This window comes from Capricornis sumatraensis, chromosome X, assembly GCF_032405125.1.
Source record: "Capricornis sumatraensis isolate serow.1 chromosome X, serow.2, whole genome shotgun sequence".
Taxonomy (NCBI): domain Eukaryota; kingdom Metazoa; phylum Chordata; class Mammalia; order Artiodactyla; family Bovidae; genus Capricornis; species Capricornis sumatraensis.
Window position 1 is genome coordinate 14,907,697 of NC_091092.1, and position 13,595 is coordinate 14,921,291.

Sequence of the window (13,595 nt, forward strand, 5' to 3'; positions counted from 1 at the left end):
TTCATCACTGCCAAAACCCTCCCCATCCTTGGAGGCCTAGCTCATGTGCTTTCACTGCCAGAAAAACTCAGGATATCCCAGGTAGAGGAGACATTTTTTACCACTGAGTCTGCATTATCACTTTGTTTGGGTTGGATGTCTAGTTGTACCTCCAAAATCCCTTTTTTCTCTGCATCCTGAGTACAAGACATTTCCTATTCTTTCTTGCAGGTAGGTGTGACTTGCAACTAAGTTCTTGCCATGTGACTAAGCTCATTCCAAAGGGATGTGATGGAAAATGGAATGAGCAATTTCCATAGCCCTTCAGTCAAGTCTGACTCTTTGCAACCTGTACCTCGCCAGACTGCTCTGTCCATGGGATTCTCCAGACAAGAATATGGAGTGAGTTGCCATGCCCTCCTCCAGGGGATCTTCCCAACCCAGGGATCAAACTTGTGTCTCTTACGTCTACTGCTTCGGCACTCGAGTTCTTTACCACTAGCACCATCTAGGAAATTCCATATGACTTGATTAAAAAGAAATCCCTTCTCTGGACCTCTTCTCTTTCCTTCTTCCCACGGACTGGAACGTGGATGTGATCATGACATAGCATGGAGCAGAATGGTCTCATTGGCCTGGGAACATGTTATACAAGAGAGAAATAGTCTGTGTTCTTTGAGCCACTGTGTTTTAGGGTCTACGTTACAGCAGCTTGCCCTTTACCCAAACACAGAGTTCTGTAAGGTAGTGTATTAAATTGTACTGTCTTATAAATATTTGTATAAATGTCTCATCTTCTTTACTAGGAAGTCTTCTAATTGGTCTCTCTGCTTCTTATCTTGCTCAGTTCAGTTCAGTTCAGTCGCTCAGTCATGTCCGACTCTTTGTGACCCCATGAATCACAGCATGCCAGGCCTCCCTGTCCATCACCAACTCCCAGAGTTCACCCAAACTCATGTCCATTGAGTCGATGATGCCATCCAGCCATCTCATCCTCTGTCGTCCCTTCTCCTCCTGCCTCCAATCCCTCCCAGCATCAGAGTCTTTTCCAATGAGTCAACTCTTCACATGAGGTGGCCAAAGTATTGGAGTTTCAGCTTTAGCATCAGTCCTTCCAAAGAACACCCAGGACAGATCTCCTTTAGAATGGACTAGTTGGATCTCCTTGCAGTCCAAGGGACGCTCAAGAGTGTTCTCCAATACCACAGTTCAAAAGCATCAATTCTTAGGCACTCAGCTTTCTTCACAGTCCAACTTTCACGTCCATACACGATCACTGGAAAAACCATATCCTTGACTAGACGGCTTCCCTGGTGGCTCAGAGGTTATAGCGTCTGCCTCCAATGCAGGAGACCTGGGTTCGATCCCTGGGTCAGGAAGATCCCCTGGAGAAGGAAATGGCAACCCACTCCAGTATTCTTGCCTGGAGAATCCCATGGACGGAGGAGCCTGGTAGGCTACAGTCCACAGGGTTGAAAAGAGTCAGACACGACTGAGCGACTTCACCTTGACTAGATGGACCTTTGTTGACAAAGTAATGTCTCTGCTTTTGAATATACTATCTAGGTTGGTCATAACTTTTCTTCCAAGGAGTAAGTGTGTTTTAATTTCATGGCTGCAGTCACCATCTGCAGTGATTTTGGAGCCCCCCAAAAATAAAGTCTGACACTGTTTCTACTGTTTCCCCATCTATTTCCCATGAAGTGATGGGACCAGATGCCATGATCTTCATTTTCTCAGTGTTGAACTTTAAGCCAACTTTTTCGCTCTCCTCTTTCACTTTCATCAAGAGGCTTTTTAGTTCCTCTTCCCTTTCTGCCATAAGGGTGGTGTCATCTGCATATGTGAGGTTATTGATATTTCTCTCGGCAATCTTGATTCCAGCTTGTGTTTCTTCCAGTCCAGCGTTTCTCATGATGTACTCTGCATATAAGTTAAATAAGCAGGGTGACAACAGACAGCCTGGACGTACTCCTTTTCCAATTTGGAGCCAGTCTGTTGTTCCATGTCCAGTTCTAACTGTTGCTTCCTGACCTGCATACAGCCTTCTCAAGAAGCAGGTCAGGTGGTCTGTATTCCCATCTCTTTCAGAATTTTCCACAGTTGATTGTGATCCACACAGTCAAAGGCTTGTTGCTTACACTCTATTCCTTTTAACAGATAAGTCAGCTCATGTCATTTTTTGGTAAAAACCCTTACTCAGTAATAGCGAAAATCCTTTAAATGATCTTCACGGTCCTACATGGTTGACATCTTCCCACCAATCACTCTTATCTCACTGATCTTATTTTCTCTTACAAGTGTGCTCCACCCCCGTGGTCCCAATATTCACTCTGTACCAGACACAGCAATCCCCTTACTAGTCTGTGAACAAGTTAGGTGCACTCCTTTCCTAGAGTTTTTGCTGTGCCCTCTGCTTGTCCCAGATATCAACAGGGCTCATTCCTTTATCTCCGTGAGGTCTTTGCTCCAATGCCACCTTCCCAGATAGGCCTTCTCTGACTCCCCTACTTAAAATTAGACTCTCCCTTCCCTCCGCAACCACCATGGCACATTTCCCCTGATTTTTCTCCATATGGTTTATCACCACTTGATATATTACACAATTTCTTCACTTACATGTTTATTGTTTGAGAATGTAAACTCTATGAGAGCAGGGGTTTCTGATTGTTTACTACTGCATTCTTGGTACCCAGAACAGGGCCTGGTACATTAGAAGAATTCAATAAAAATTTCAATAAATACTGAATGAACAAATTCCCAGGAGGCAAATATTTTACAGTCCCCTGAATGCCTAGTATACTGCCTTGTATGCAATGAAGCACTCAGTAAATATTTGATGAATGAATTGCGATGGAACACTACTAATATTCTGCCTGTAGTCTACTTCCTTCTTCAAGTATTCCTAGACACCTGAGCTTATATTGAATTTCTGAACTCATAAAATTATAACAAAAGGTCAGAAGGAGCTGTCTCTGTGGGCACTGCTGAAAATGGCAGGAAGAGAAAGCTAGGGTGCTGCTTGAAATATTTTTTGCCTTTGCCACTTGGACAAATTTCTTTCCATCTCTGGTCTCCGTTTCAACCATATGTAGAATGAAGCTAGTAGACTAGATGATTTCTGAAGTCCCTTCTATTTTTACAGCTTGTAGTTATCTAACTAAAATTGTATGATTCTAAAATTACATGATTTTTGTCTTCTAACTCATGGTTGGGATATGCTTAATGAAAATGTGGTGTGAGAATAAAGGCTCTTTTTGGTCTAATTAGCTGGTATCATCATAAAAGTAATAAAATAGTGGTGTAAAAGAACACATTAGCAACAGATAGAATATGATGCTGAGGATAACATCAGGCAGATAGGACCAAAAACTAGGTTTTCTGACTCCTTTGGGGCACTTTTTTTCTGAAGTCCTATAAGTATACTGTACTTTCTTTCCTTTCCAAGGGTCAGATAAATCAGACCCTTTATCACCCAGATATTGTGGAAAATCCATACTCCAGCACCTGTTTGAACGTACTTGGTCCTAGTGTTAAAAACAAAATGTGACTTCTCTTGCAGTGTCTCTGGATGACTCAGGTAGTTTGCCCTCAGTCACTTTCCCCTTGGGACTTGTCTGTCAGGCAAAGGGGATAGTGAAATTACCGGTTTGCCCTTTGGATGAGCCTGTGCTATGGCGTCTGTCTGTGATGCAATCATGCTTTAAGTTCAGCCCCATCCTTACAAAAAGACAAAAATCATGTTCAGAAACATGCAAACTTATGTTTGTATGAACTGTGGCTGCCATCCTGAGAAATAGATATTTTTAAAAGAAACTGTAAAAAAGAAAAGAGAAAGGAACTGTAAACCAGAGCCAGGTTTACTTTCAGGTGCTGAAGGAAAAAAAAAACAAAAAAGCGTGGCTGATTTCCCGCTTGCAGGAAAGATCTGGCCCTACGCGTCACCAGCATCCCTCCACCCCCATCGGAACCCGGGCTTCTAGGCGTTCTGCCCTCCCCAACTGCCTCGCTACAGCGGGCGGGGCGATTCGTTAGCCTCGCCCCTTTCAGAGCCTCCAGTCAATCCTCGAGACAGTCGGGGATAGGCGGAACTACAGCGGGGACCCACCAGCGCTCAGCCAATCGGAGAGGGCTTCCCCGCTGACTACACCTACCCTGCGCTGGCGATTAAGAGCCGCGCACCGGGCGGGAATGTAAGATGGCGGAGTAGAAACGCGAGTGCTTAGTACTGAGTCTCTGGGCCCACTCGGTTCGGGTCTCGGCGGCAGCAGCAGTGATCGTTAAGCAAAGAGAGCCTAGGGTAGTTGGCCAAGATGCCGAACATCAAAATCTTCAGCGGCAGCTCCCACCAGGATCTATCCCAGAAGATTGCCGACCGCCTGGGCCTGGAACTGGGCAAGGTGGTGACTAAGAAATTCAGCAACCAGGAGACCTGGTGAGGATGAAGTTGGGACGCCGACCGGCCTCACCTGCCGGAGAGGCCAGGGCAGCCGAGGGTAGGGGGATGAGGTCACAGCGTGAGTTCCAAAGGGCCGGGTTTGGGGGGAAGGGGCAGCTCTGTGACGAGCGTGCCTCACGGGCTGTTTCCGTTATTTTACCTCTCGCGGGAGGGTCACGTTCATTCTCACTGTGTGGTGGGTGGAGTCAAGATGGAGCAGGAGGCGAAGCTACTGGGTTTGAAGCCAAGGGCGGGGATGGTGGCTTCCTAGAGTGGCTAGAGGGGAAGAACGCCTGGGCTTCGCGCTGGGGACACGTGGCTTTGCCGCTTAGCTGTTGAGCCATCCAGACTGGGTTTTCTTCCGCTCTTAGACCGGCTCGCCTGGGAGATCCTACTGCGTACTGAGCCCTCGTGGTGTTCCTCCTAGTGTCTGAGAAGCAGCTTTTCAATTTGAAACCGTGTTGGTCCGATTTCCTGTTGAGGGAACTTGACATTATGTGCTGAGGGCGCCAAAATTAATACCGAGGACTTCCTTAGATTGGCGAGTGTTGAATTTTCACATCTTTAAACTCGAAGTTAAATCTAGTCGCTTGAATAAAATGATGCGTTAACTGCATCCCGATTGCCAGCATCTTGGTTTGAGCCATCCAGAAAATAATAGGGAACCTTAATTCTGGAATCCTTGATCTTCCCAAGCGTAGCTGTTTGTAAAACAGTGCAAAAGCATATTTTTCAGAACCAAAGTCTATCCTGAACTTGCACTTCTAATGTTGTGTGGGGGATTTAAGAAACATTTTAATCCCTGAATGTTAAGATAATAGAAGAAAGATAATGGAGTGGAAGGCTGGAAATGCATAGTTCATTGCAATGAATTTTTTGTCATTGCTTTGCTGATTAAATTTGCTCCCTCCCCCCCACTTCCACCATGCTCCTGAACCTTGGGGCCATCTTAGAGATAACTTGGTCACCAAATCCTTTCAGTACCACTTCCATCTAAATCTAGAATCTTCTGGTTCTGCTAAGTGTTTTTCTGTATTTTGTTGTTATCCTGTTGATCAAATCAGAACAGTACCCACAGTCAGTCCTCTATTAAGGGGAAAATTTACACCAAACCTAATGAGTCAGTTAAATTAGTGAAGATTGCCTTGAACATTTTTTCCTAAGTGCTTTTGTTTTCCTTTTCTCTTCCCAAAGTGTAACTTCCCCTGTCCTATGTAGACCCTGCTGGTAAAAGCATTCATCTGTAGTGGACAGCTTCCTTCTGGATGCTTGATCATTGTGCCATTGGTTGTGATGCAGATGATGGTGCAAGCCCTGATGCGGTCTGTAACCAGACAAAACCTTAGTCAGAAGGCTAGCCAAGCTGCTGTCTTTAGCTTAACCACACCATTATGACTCATGGGCTGTAATAAAACAGGACCAGACTTTGCAAGTGGCAGTATAGCTAGGGGACCAGAATGATTTTCATTTGGAGGTGGTTTTTTTTATTTTTTGTTGTTCCCTAGAGAACTGTGACTATTAAATCTTTTTTCTATGCTTCCAGGAAAAATACAAAGACTTTATTTTCCCTGTGCACCCTCTGCCTAGTGCACCACATCAGAACCTGAGGCTAAATTGGGAGAGGAGAGGAGAACAGTTTAGTGGTCTACTGATTGATTTCTCTAAAATTATCTGGAGCCCCAATCTACTTCGCTGAGCTAAAAGGCTGATTTCATTTTTAAATAACCAGACAGTAACATGCTTGGAAGCATTGAATAAGATTAAGCCCAGTGGAAAATTGCTGACTGGTTCGGTTGCTTTGTTTCTGGCTTAATTAGCTTTTTGGCTCCTTAGATGTCCTGAAATCTTCATTGAACATAATTGAATATGTTGCCTATGGAGCTTCCCCTCACCTCCCTCCCCCAACCTTTGGCTTTTCTGCACTGCAGAAGTGGTCATTGCTGCCCTGACTCTAGGATCTAAAGGTCATGGACAGGATAGCACCTACCCACAGTGGGTGCTGGGGGGTCATTAGATGGGGAACTGCAGAGCCCATCCTCAGATGAGACTGTTCTGCTGCAATTTGGCACAATCTCAGGGGTTGATGCTCTCTCGAGTAGTTTTCTCCTGAAGTCAGGATCATCCTTTGCTGTCCAGTTTTTTTAAATTCGTTAATTTTTTGTTGCACTGGGTCTTCCTTGCTGTGAGTGGGCTTTTTCTATTTGCAGCGAGTAGTATAGTTGGCAGGGGAGTAGGGGGGCGCACTGCTCTTCATTGCTGTGAACAGATTTCTCATTACGATGGCTTGTCTTGTTGTCAGAGAAGGGCTTCAGTAGTTGCAGCTCCCGGGCTCTAGAACATGGGCTCAGTAGTTGTGGCACATGGGCTTAGTTGCCTCGTGGTGTGTGGAATCTTCCCAGGAGGGATCAAACCCATGTCCCCTGCATTGGCAGGCAGATTCTTAACCACTGTGCCACCAGGGAGTTCCTGCTGTCCAGTTTTTAAGGAGAAACATACATACATATATGTGGGTGTATGGCACACGGATAGTTATGAGAGAGGTTGAGGGTTCAGGCTCTGGAATCAGAGAAGCTGGATTTGAATCCTAAGCCTTTCTTTGTCTCAGTAATCTCACCTGTAAAATATTATCTACCCAGAGTATTGTGGTGGCTCAGACAGTAAAGAACATGCCTGCCATGTGGAAGACCTAGGTTTGATCCCTGGGTCAGGAAGATCCCTGGAGAAGGGAATGGCTCTATAAAACTATAAAATAATAAATTTGGGCTTCCCAAGTGGCTCAGTGGTAAAGAATCCAGCTGCCAATGCAGGAGACTCAGATTCCATCCCTGGGTCGGGAAGAACCCTTGGAGGGGGAGATAGCAACCCACTCCAGTATTCTTGCGTGGAAAATCCCATGGACAAAGAAGCCTGGTAGGCTGCAGTCCATGGGGGTCTCAAAGAGTCGGACATGATTGAGCATACACGTTTTTTTGGAGTCTTTTGTGACAATTAAATGAGATGGGAGTAAAATTCTTAGAACATTGTCTTAACAGATTCTCAGTGTTGGTAAGGGATGGTGATGGTATTGCAAAAAATGTGGGGAATATAGGATAAAAGATGTCCCAAATAATTCTACCACCCAAGATAAACTGTTCACATTTCAGTTTATGACCTTCCAGGTGTTTGTGTGTTTATATACTTTTTAAAAAAAGTATGGCATATTGTTCATAGCTTTCTTCACTCAGCACTATATTTTGAATACTTCTCTTAATATTTAGTCTCCACTGTTTTAAATAGCTGTACAGTCTTGTCATGATTTTACTATAATTTTAGATCACCAAGTCCCTATTCAATATTTATCATTTTTGATCTAATGCTTTTATACGAAAACTCCTGGATCTCTACAAGAATTACTAGGTTAAAGGGTATACACTACTTTTCAGGCCTTTTAATACTTATTGCCAAATTGATCTCCAAAAAAGTTGAACAAGTCTCTGCTATTAGTAATGGTGATATTAATAATAATAAATAGTGAGTGCTTAAAATGTGCTAGTTCCTACGCTGAGTACTTTATACACATTTTACATTTAATCCCCTCCACACTGCTGTAAGAAATTACTCTTACAATCCCCATTTTATGGATGAAGGAACTACGATTCAGAGGGTAACTTCCCCACCTCTGGGGCAAGTCCTTTAATTTTTTTGCTGATACAATATTTATCTGGCTTTTGGAACTTCTGAATGTATTAAGTTTTTTACCTGAGGTGTAGTTGACATGCAGTATTCATATAAGGTTTCAGGTGTACAACAAAATGATAAATAATTTTTAATGTTATAGTCCATTTATAGTTATTATAAAATGTTGGCTATATTCCCTGTGTTGTACTATATATCCTTTTAGCTTTATTTTATACACAGTAGTTTGTACTCTTAATCTCCTACCTTTATCTTCCCCCCTTTCCCTTCTTCATTGGTAACCAGTGGTTGGTTGTGTGTGATTCTGTTTCTTTCTTTTTCAGAAATATTTCGGCTGTGTCGGGTCTTAGTTGCAGCATGCAGGCTCTTTGTTGTGGTGCGTGGGCTTAGTTGCCTTGCTGCACATGTGATCTTAGTTCCCCAATCAGGGATCTAACCCGCACTCTCTGCATTGGAAGGCAGATTCTTAACCATTGAACCACCAGGGAAGTCCCCTGGGTCTTTTTCTTGTTTTATTATATGTACTAAATCAGTTCAGTCACTCAGTCATGTCCAGCTCTTTGCGACCCCATGGACTGCTGCACACCAGGCTTCCCTGTCCATCACCAACTCCCAGAGCTTGCTCAGACTCATGTCCATTGAGTCAGTGATGCCATCCAACCATCTCATCCTCTGTCGTCCCCTTCTCCACCTGCCTTCAATCCTTCCCAGTATCAGGGGCTTTTCCAATGACAAAACATGGTCCACTGGAGAAGGGAATGGCAAACCAGTTCAGTATTCTTGCCTTGAGAACCCCATGAACAGTATGAAAAGGCAAAAAGATATGTACTGAATGTTTGGACTCAACTCTCTTCAATATTGTTAAATAACTTTGTTTTCTTTGGTTACTCTAGATAGGCTGAAAGGGGGGTGACTAACCTTGGTTCCCTAGGATTTTCCTATAGTTAATCCCCTGTGTTTTGCATGTGCCAGCACCCATCTAAATTCTTGAGATTTTCTTAAAAATACCACCAATTAAAAGGCATTTTTAAATTCACTTTATTTTCTGTTTTGTGTTCAAACGAAATGGATGGAGCTAGTCATCTGGCCTCCCCAGAACAGCTGAGAGAATCACTTGCCCAAAGCCAATTTGGAGGACATGCCATTAGCTAGGAGAAGGAAATGGCAACCCACTACAGTATTCTTGCCTGGAGAATCTCGGGGATAGAGGAGCCTGTTGGGCTGCCGTCTATGGGGTTGCATGGAGTCGGACATGACTAAAGTGACTTAGCAGCAGCCATTAGCTAGAGGGAAAGAACAAGAAGTGTTACCTTTCAGTTGCTAAACCAGGTCTTCCTACCTGGTTTAAAAGCAAACAGGTTTCAGGCACACCATCAATTCTTCTGCCATACACCACTGCCTAACTTATTATCTCTGAGACTTAGAGGAAACCATAAGAATCATATTAAGGTCTTTTGAGGATTCATTGAACTGTTTATTGACCAAACTGTATAATCTAAGTGTAGTTCCTGGGCTTTTGAAAAAGACTTTATGAAAAGACATCATAGTACTAACTGGAGGAAAAGATTGGTCTTAATTAGTGAGATTGGAATTGCATACAGTAAAACAAGGACAGTGTCCTAATTTACATGTGCTACTTTTATTTTTCATATAGTTAAATAACTTTTTCTAGTTATTAAATGCATGTCTGGTCATAACATCCTTCTATGCTTGAAAGGTAAGTGCTAGTCCTAAGTTTGGCTTTGGGAAATGGCCGCACTGTTGGTTGATTATCCTTAGGTGATATAATACAAAAGTGGTACAAGTTGGCAGTGAAAATTTAATTTTGTAATTAATACCTTGCCTGCTTTCAAGAAAGGTTTAGTGTTTCATGATAGTCACACATACAAAAGTTAGATAGGTACAGCAGAAGCCTATTAGAACAAAGGACTGTAGTAACTATGTGAAGAATTTGGCATAAAGTGATTACTGAAGTTTATTTAGTGTTACTTTAACTGTATCCCTTGGCTTCCTGGCAGCCACAGGGATAAAGACTTGTGCAATAAATTATGTAATTTTTATTTTCATAAAAATCTTTAGATACTAATTCCAGACACACAATTCTGCAAATTTTTTGGGTGAGATCCTTAAATAATGATACCCAGTAATATAATGAACAATGTAAGCAATTTTTTATATTGACTTTGATAGTGGAGGCATTTGTAAAAAAGAGATAAGCCACCATGGTGTTAGGTATGTTGCTTTCTGGCCTTATTTGATAAAAAGACAGCTTTAGAGTAGTAGATAATTAGCCTGTCCCTTATACTGTCTTAGATCAATTGTCAAACTGCTCTTTCCTGGCTCCTAATCCTGCAGTCTGACTGGTGAGTGAATGGAGCACAGATGATTCTCATAGTGTTCTTGACTCAAACAAGGGCCATAGGCTTCCTATACGAAATATGGAAGATCCAATTGGCTTTTATGGGCAATCAATGTGCCTGACTTTCATTCTCCCCGAGAGAAGTGGAGAGCTTGGTCTTGGACAAGGAGATGATGTAGTAGGGATGACAGTGGGCAGGACTAAAATTTTCTTGAGTTTTGAAGTTGCTCAGATATTTGAAATACTACTTTGTCAGGACCATAGAGTTGTGCACCATAAAACATAGAAGGGACTCCTAGCCTGGAACCTCTCAAAGGGCAGGCAGTGTTAGTAAAGGAGATTTGGAAGCACCTTGAAACTCCCTCAGCCTCTTGTTTGGGCCCACCTCAGTGAGGAACTGGCAGAGCAGGCTTAGCTCCACAGGTGTTACTGAATTCTATCCATTTGAGTGGTCTTTTTTTTTTAATTTTTGTTTATTATTTTATTTATTTAATTTTTTTGTTTGGAATATTTATTTATTTATTTTTATTTTTTTATTTTTACTTTATTTTACTTTACAATACTGTATTGGTTTTGCCATACATTGACATGAATCCACCACGGGTGTATACAAGCTCCCAATCCTGAACCCCGCTCCCACCTCCCACCCCATATCATCTCTCTGGATCATCCCCATGCACCAGCCCCAAGCATCCTGTATCCTGTATTGAACATAGATTGGCACTTCGTTTCTTACATGATAGTATACATGTTTCAATGCCATTCTCCCAAATCATCCCACCCTCTCCCTCTCCCTCAGAGTCCAAAAGTCCGTTCTATACTTTACAATATTGTATTGATTTTGCCACACATAAACATGAATCTGCCACGGGCGTACACATGTTCCCAATCCCGAACTCCCCTCCCACCTCCCCCCCCCATTTTAAGTTAACATGTAATCAATATAAAAATCAATTCATTTAAAAGAATTTTACTGTCTTCACAGAAAGGTATGGTATTAATATTACTTCGCATCTCAGTTCCCTTCCTCAGTTGCAGTAGCCACATCCAAGTGCTCAATAACCACACGAGGCCAGTGACTCCCACGTTGGACAGTAGTGCTCTTGGGCCTACTTTTGGACAACATGCAAGTTGTTCTTCCAGGAAGCTTTCCCTGGTCCCCTCCTGCCTGCTTATTTGAATTTAGAACAACGTCTCCCGAAAGCAATTTTGGCACTAGCATAGTTGACGTTACCGACAGATTTAGTCGTTTCTTTCTTTTTTAAAAGTATTTATTTGATTGCTCCAGGTCTTAGTTGTGGCACGCAGGATGCTCAATTTTCTTGTGGCAGGTGGGATCTTTAGTTGTGCTGTGGAGGATCTAGTTCTCTGACCAGGGATCGAACATGGGCTCCCTGCATTGGGAGTGTGGACCACCAGGGAAGTCCCTTTAGTTGCTTTTCTTTTTTTTTTTTTTTTTAATCTTTTAAAAAATGTCTTCTTTTTGGCTGTGCTGGCTCTTCGTTGCTGCGTGGGCTTTGCTCGAGTTGTGGTGCACAGGCTTCCCATTGCGGTGGTGGAGCATGGGCTCTAGGGTTTGCAGCTCCAGTAGTTTCAGCATGTGGGCTCAGTAGTTGTGGCTTGCGGGCTCTAGAGCACAGGCTCAATAGTTGTGGTGCATGGGCTTAGTTGACCCACCCCATGTGGGGTCTTCCCAGATCGAGCTCAAGTCTCTTGCATTGGCAGGCAGATTCTTTACCACTGAACCACCAGGGAAGCCCACTTTAGTTGCTTCTTAAGGCTGATCTTGGTAGTTAATAGATGTCTGTTCAAGTATGTCTTAGGGTCCACAAAATTGATGTTTGGCTCATTATGTTGCTTGGCATCACTATTTCAGGATCCCACCATAAAATTCTTTGTAGCCATCAAATCCTGGTGAACTCATCAGGTTGTAGTTCCACCCCCATTAAATATCTGTCAGCTGAGTGTCTGTTAAAGGGATGAGCAGATCTGTCAAAACCTTTGGAAGAAACATGTTGGACCCACTTACCTCTAGTGTGAGGTGAGTTAGTTTGTGAGGGACAATCAACAGTCTTCTGAATTCACAACAGCAGGCCTGCAGAAGGTTCATATTCTGCCTTAAAGTGAGCAGATTCAAGGGGCATCCTAATCCTGAGTGGTATTCATTCATTCACTCATTCATTCATTCTTTGTGTTATTGGCACTGGCTGGTTGGGAACGACAGATCCGGTTCCTGCCTTCATGGATCTGGCTTGCATTCTAGAGAGGGTAACAGATAAACAAGTGCATAAAATATAAGGTGATGAGAAATTGTGATGTGTTCTGAAAAGAATAACCAGGATAATGAGAGAATACCTGGGGAGAGTCACTTTATTTATTTAACTCAGTTATAGAACATTGCAAACATACATGCAGAAGTAGAGAGAGTAAATGATCTTCCTGCCTTTCACCCATCACCCAGTTCAGTTCAGTTCATTTGCTCAGTCATGTCCGACTCTGTGACCCCATGGACTGCAGCACGCCAGGCTTCCCTGTCCATCACCAACTCCCAGAGCTTACTCAGACTCATGTCCATCAAGTCAGTGATGCCATCAAACCATCTCATCTTCTCGTCCCTTTCTCCTCCTGCCCTCAATCTTTCCCAGCATCATAGTCTTTTCCAATGAGTCAGTTCTTCGCATCAGGTGGCCAAAGTATTGGAGTTTCAGCTTCAGCATCAGTCCTTCCAATGAATATTCAGGACTGATTTCCTTTAGGATGGACTGGTTGGATCTCCTTGCAGTCCAAGGGACTCTCAAGCGTCTTCTCCAACACCACAACAAACTGGAAGATTCTTAAAGAGATGAGAATACCAGACCACCTGACCTCCCTCCTGAGAAACCTATATTCAGGTCAAGAAGCAACAGGTAGAACTGGACGTGGAACAACAGACTGGTTCCAAATAGGAAAGGGGTATGTCAAGGCTGTATATTGTCACCCTGCTTATTTAACTTCTATGCAGAGTACATCATGAGAAACGCTGGCCTGGAAGAAGTACAAGCTGGAATCAAGATTGCTGGGAGAAAAATCAATAACCTCAGATATGCAGATGACACCACCCTTATGGCAGAAAGTGAAGAACTAAAGAGCCTCTTGATGAAAGTG

At 43.1% G+C, this 13,595-nt stretch overlaps 1 protein-coding gene across 4 annotated transcripts in view; it reads left to right on the forward strand.

Moving 5' to 3' along the window:
• Window positions 1-4,173: 4,173 nt before the first annotated feature.
• Window positions 4,174-13,595, forward strand: part of PRPS1 (phosphoribosyl pyrophosphate synthetase 1) — a 41,212-nt gene continuing 31,790 nt past the window's right edge. For all 4 annotated transcript variants that reach the window (XM_068962425.1, XM_068962426.1, XM_068962427.1 and 1 more), the window contains exon 1: window positions 4,174-4,414. In XM_068962425.1, coding sequence (XP_068818526.1) covers window positions 4,293-4,414 — 122 coding nt within the window. In that variant the 5' untranslated portion in view covers window positions 4,174-4,292. The remainder of the gene's footprint in view (window positions 4,415-13,595) is intronic.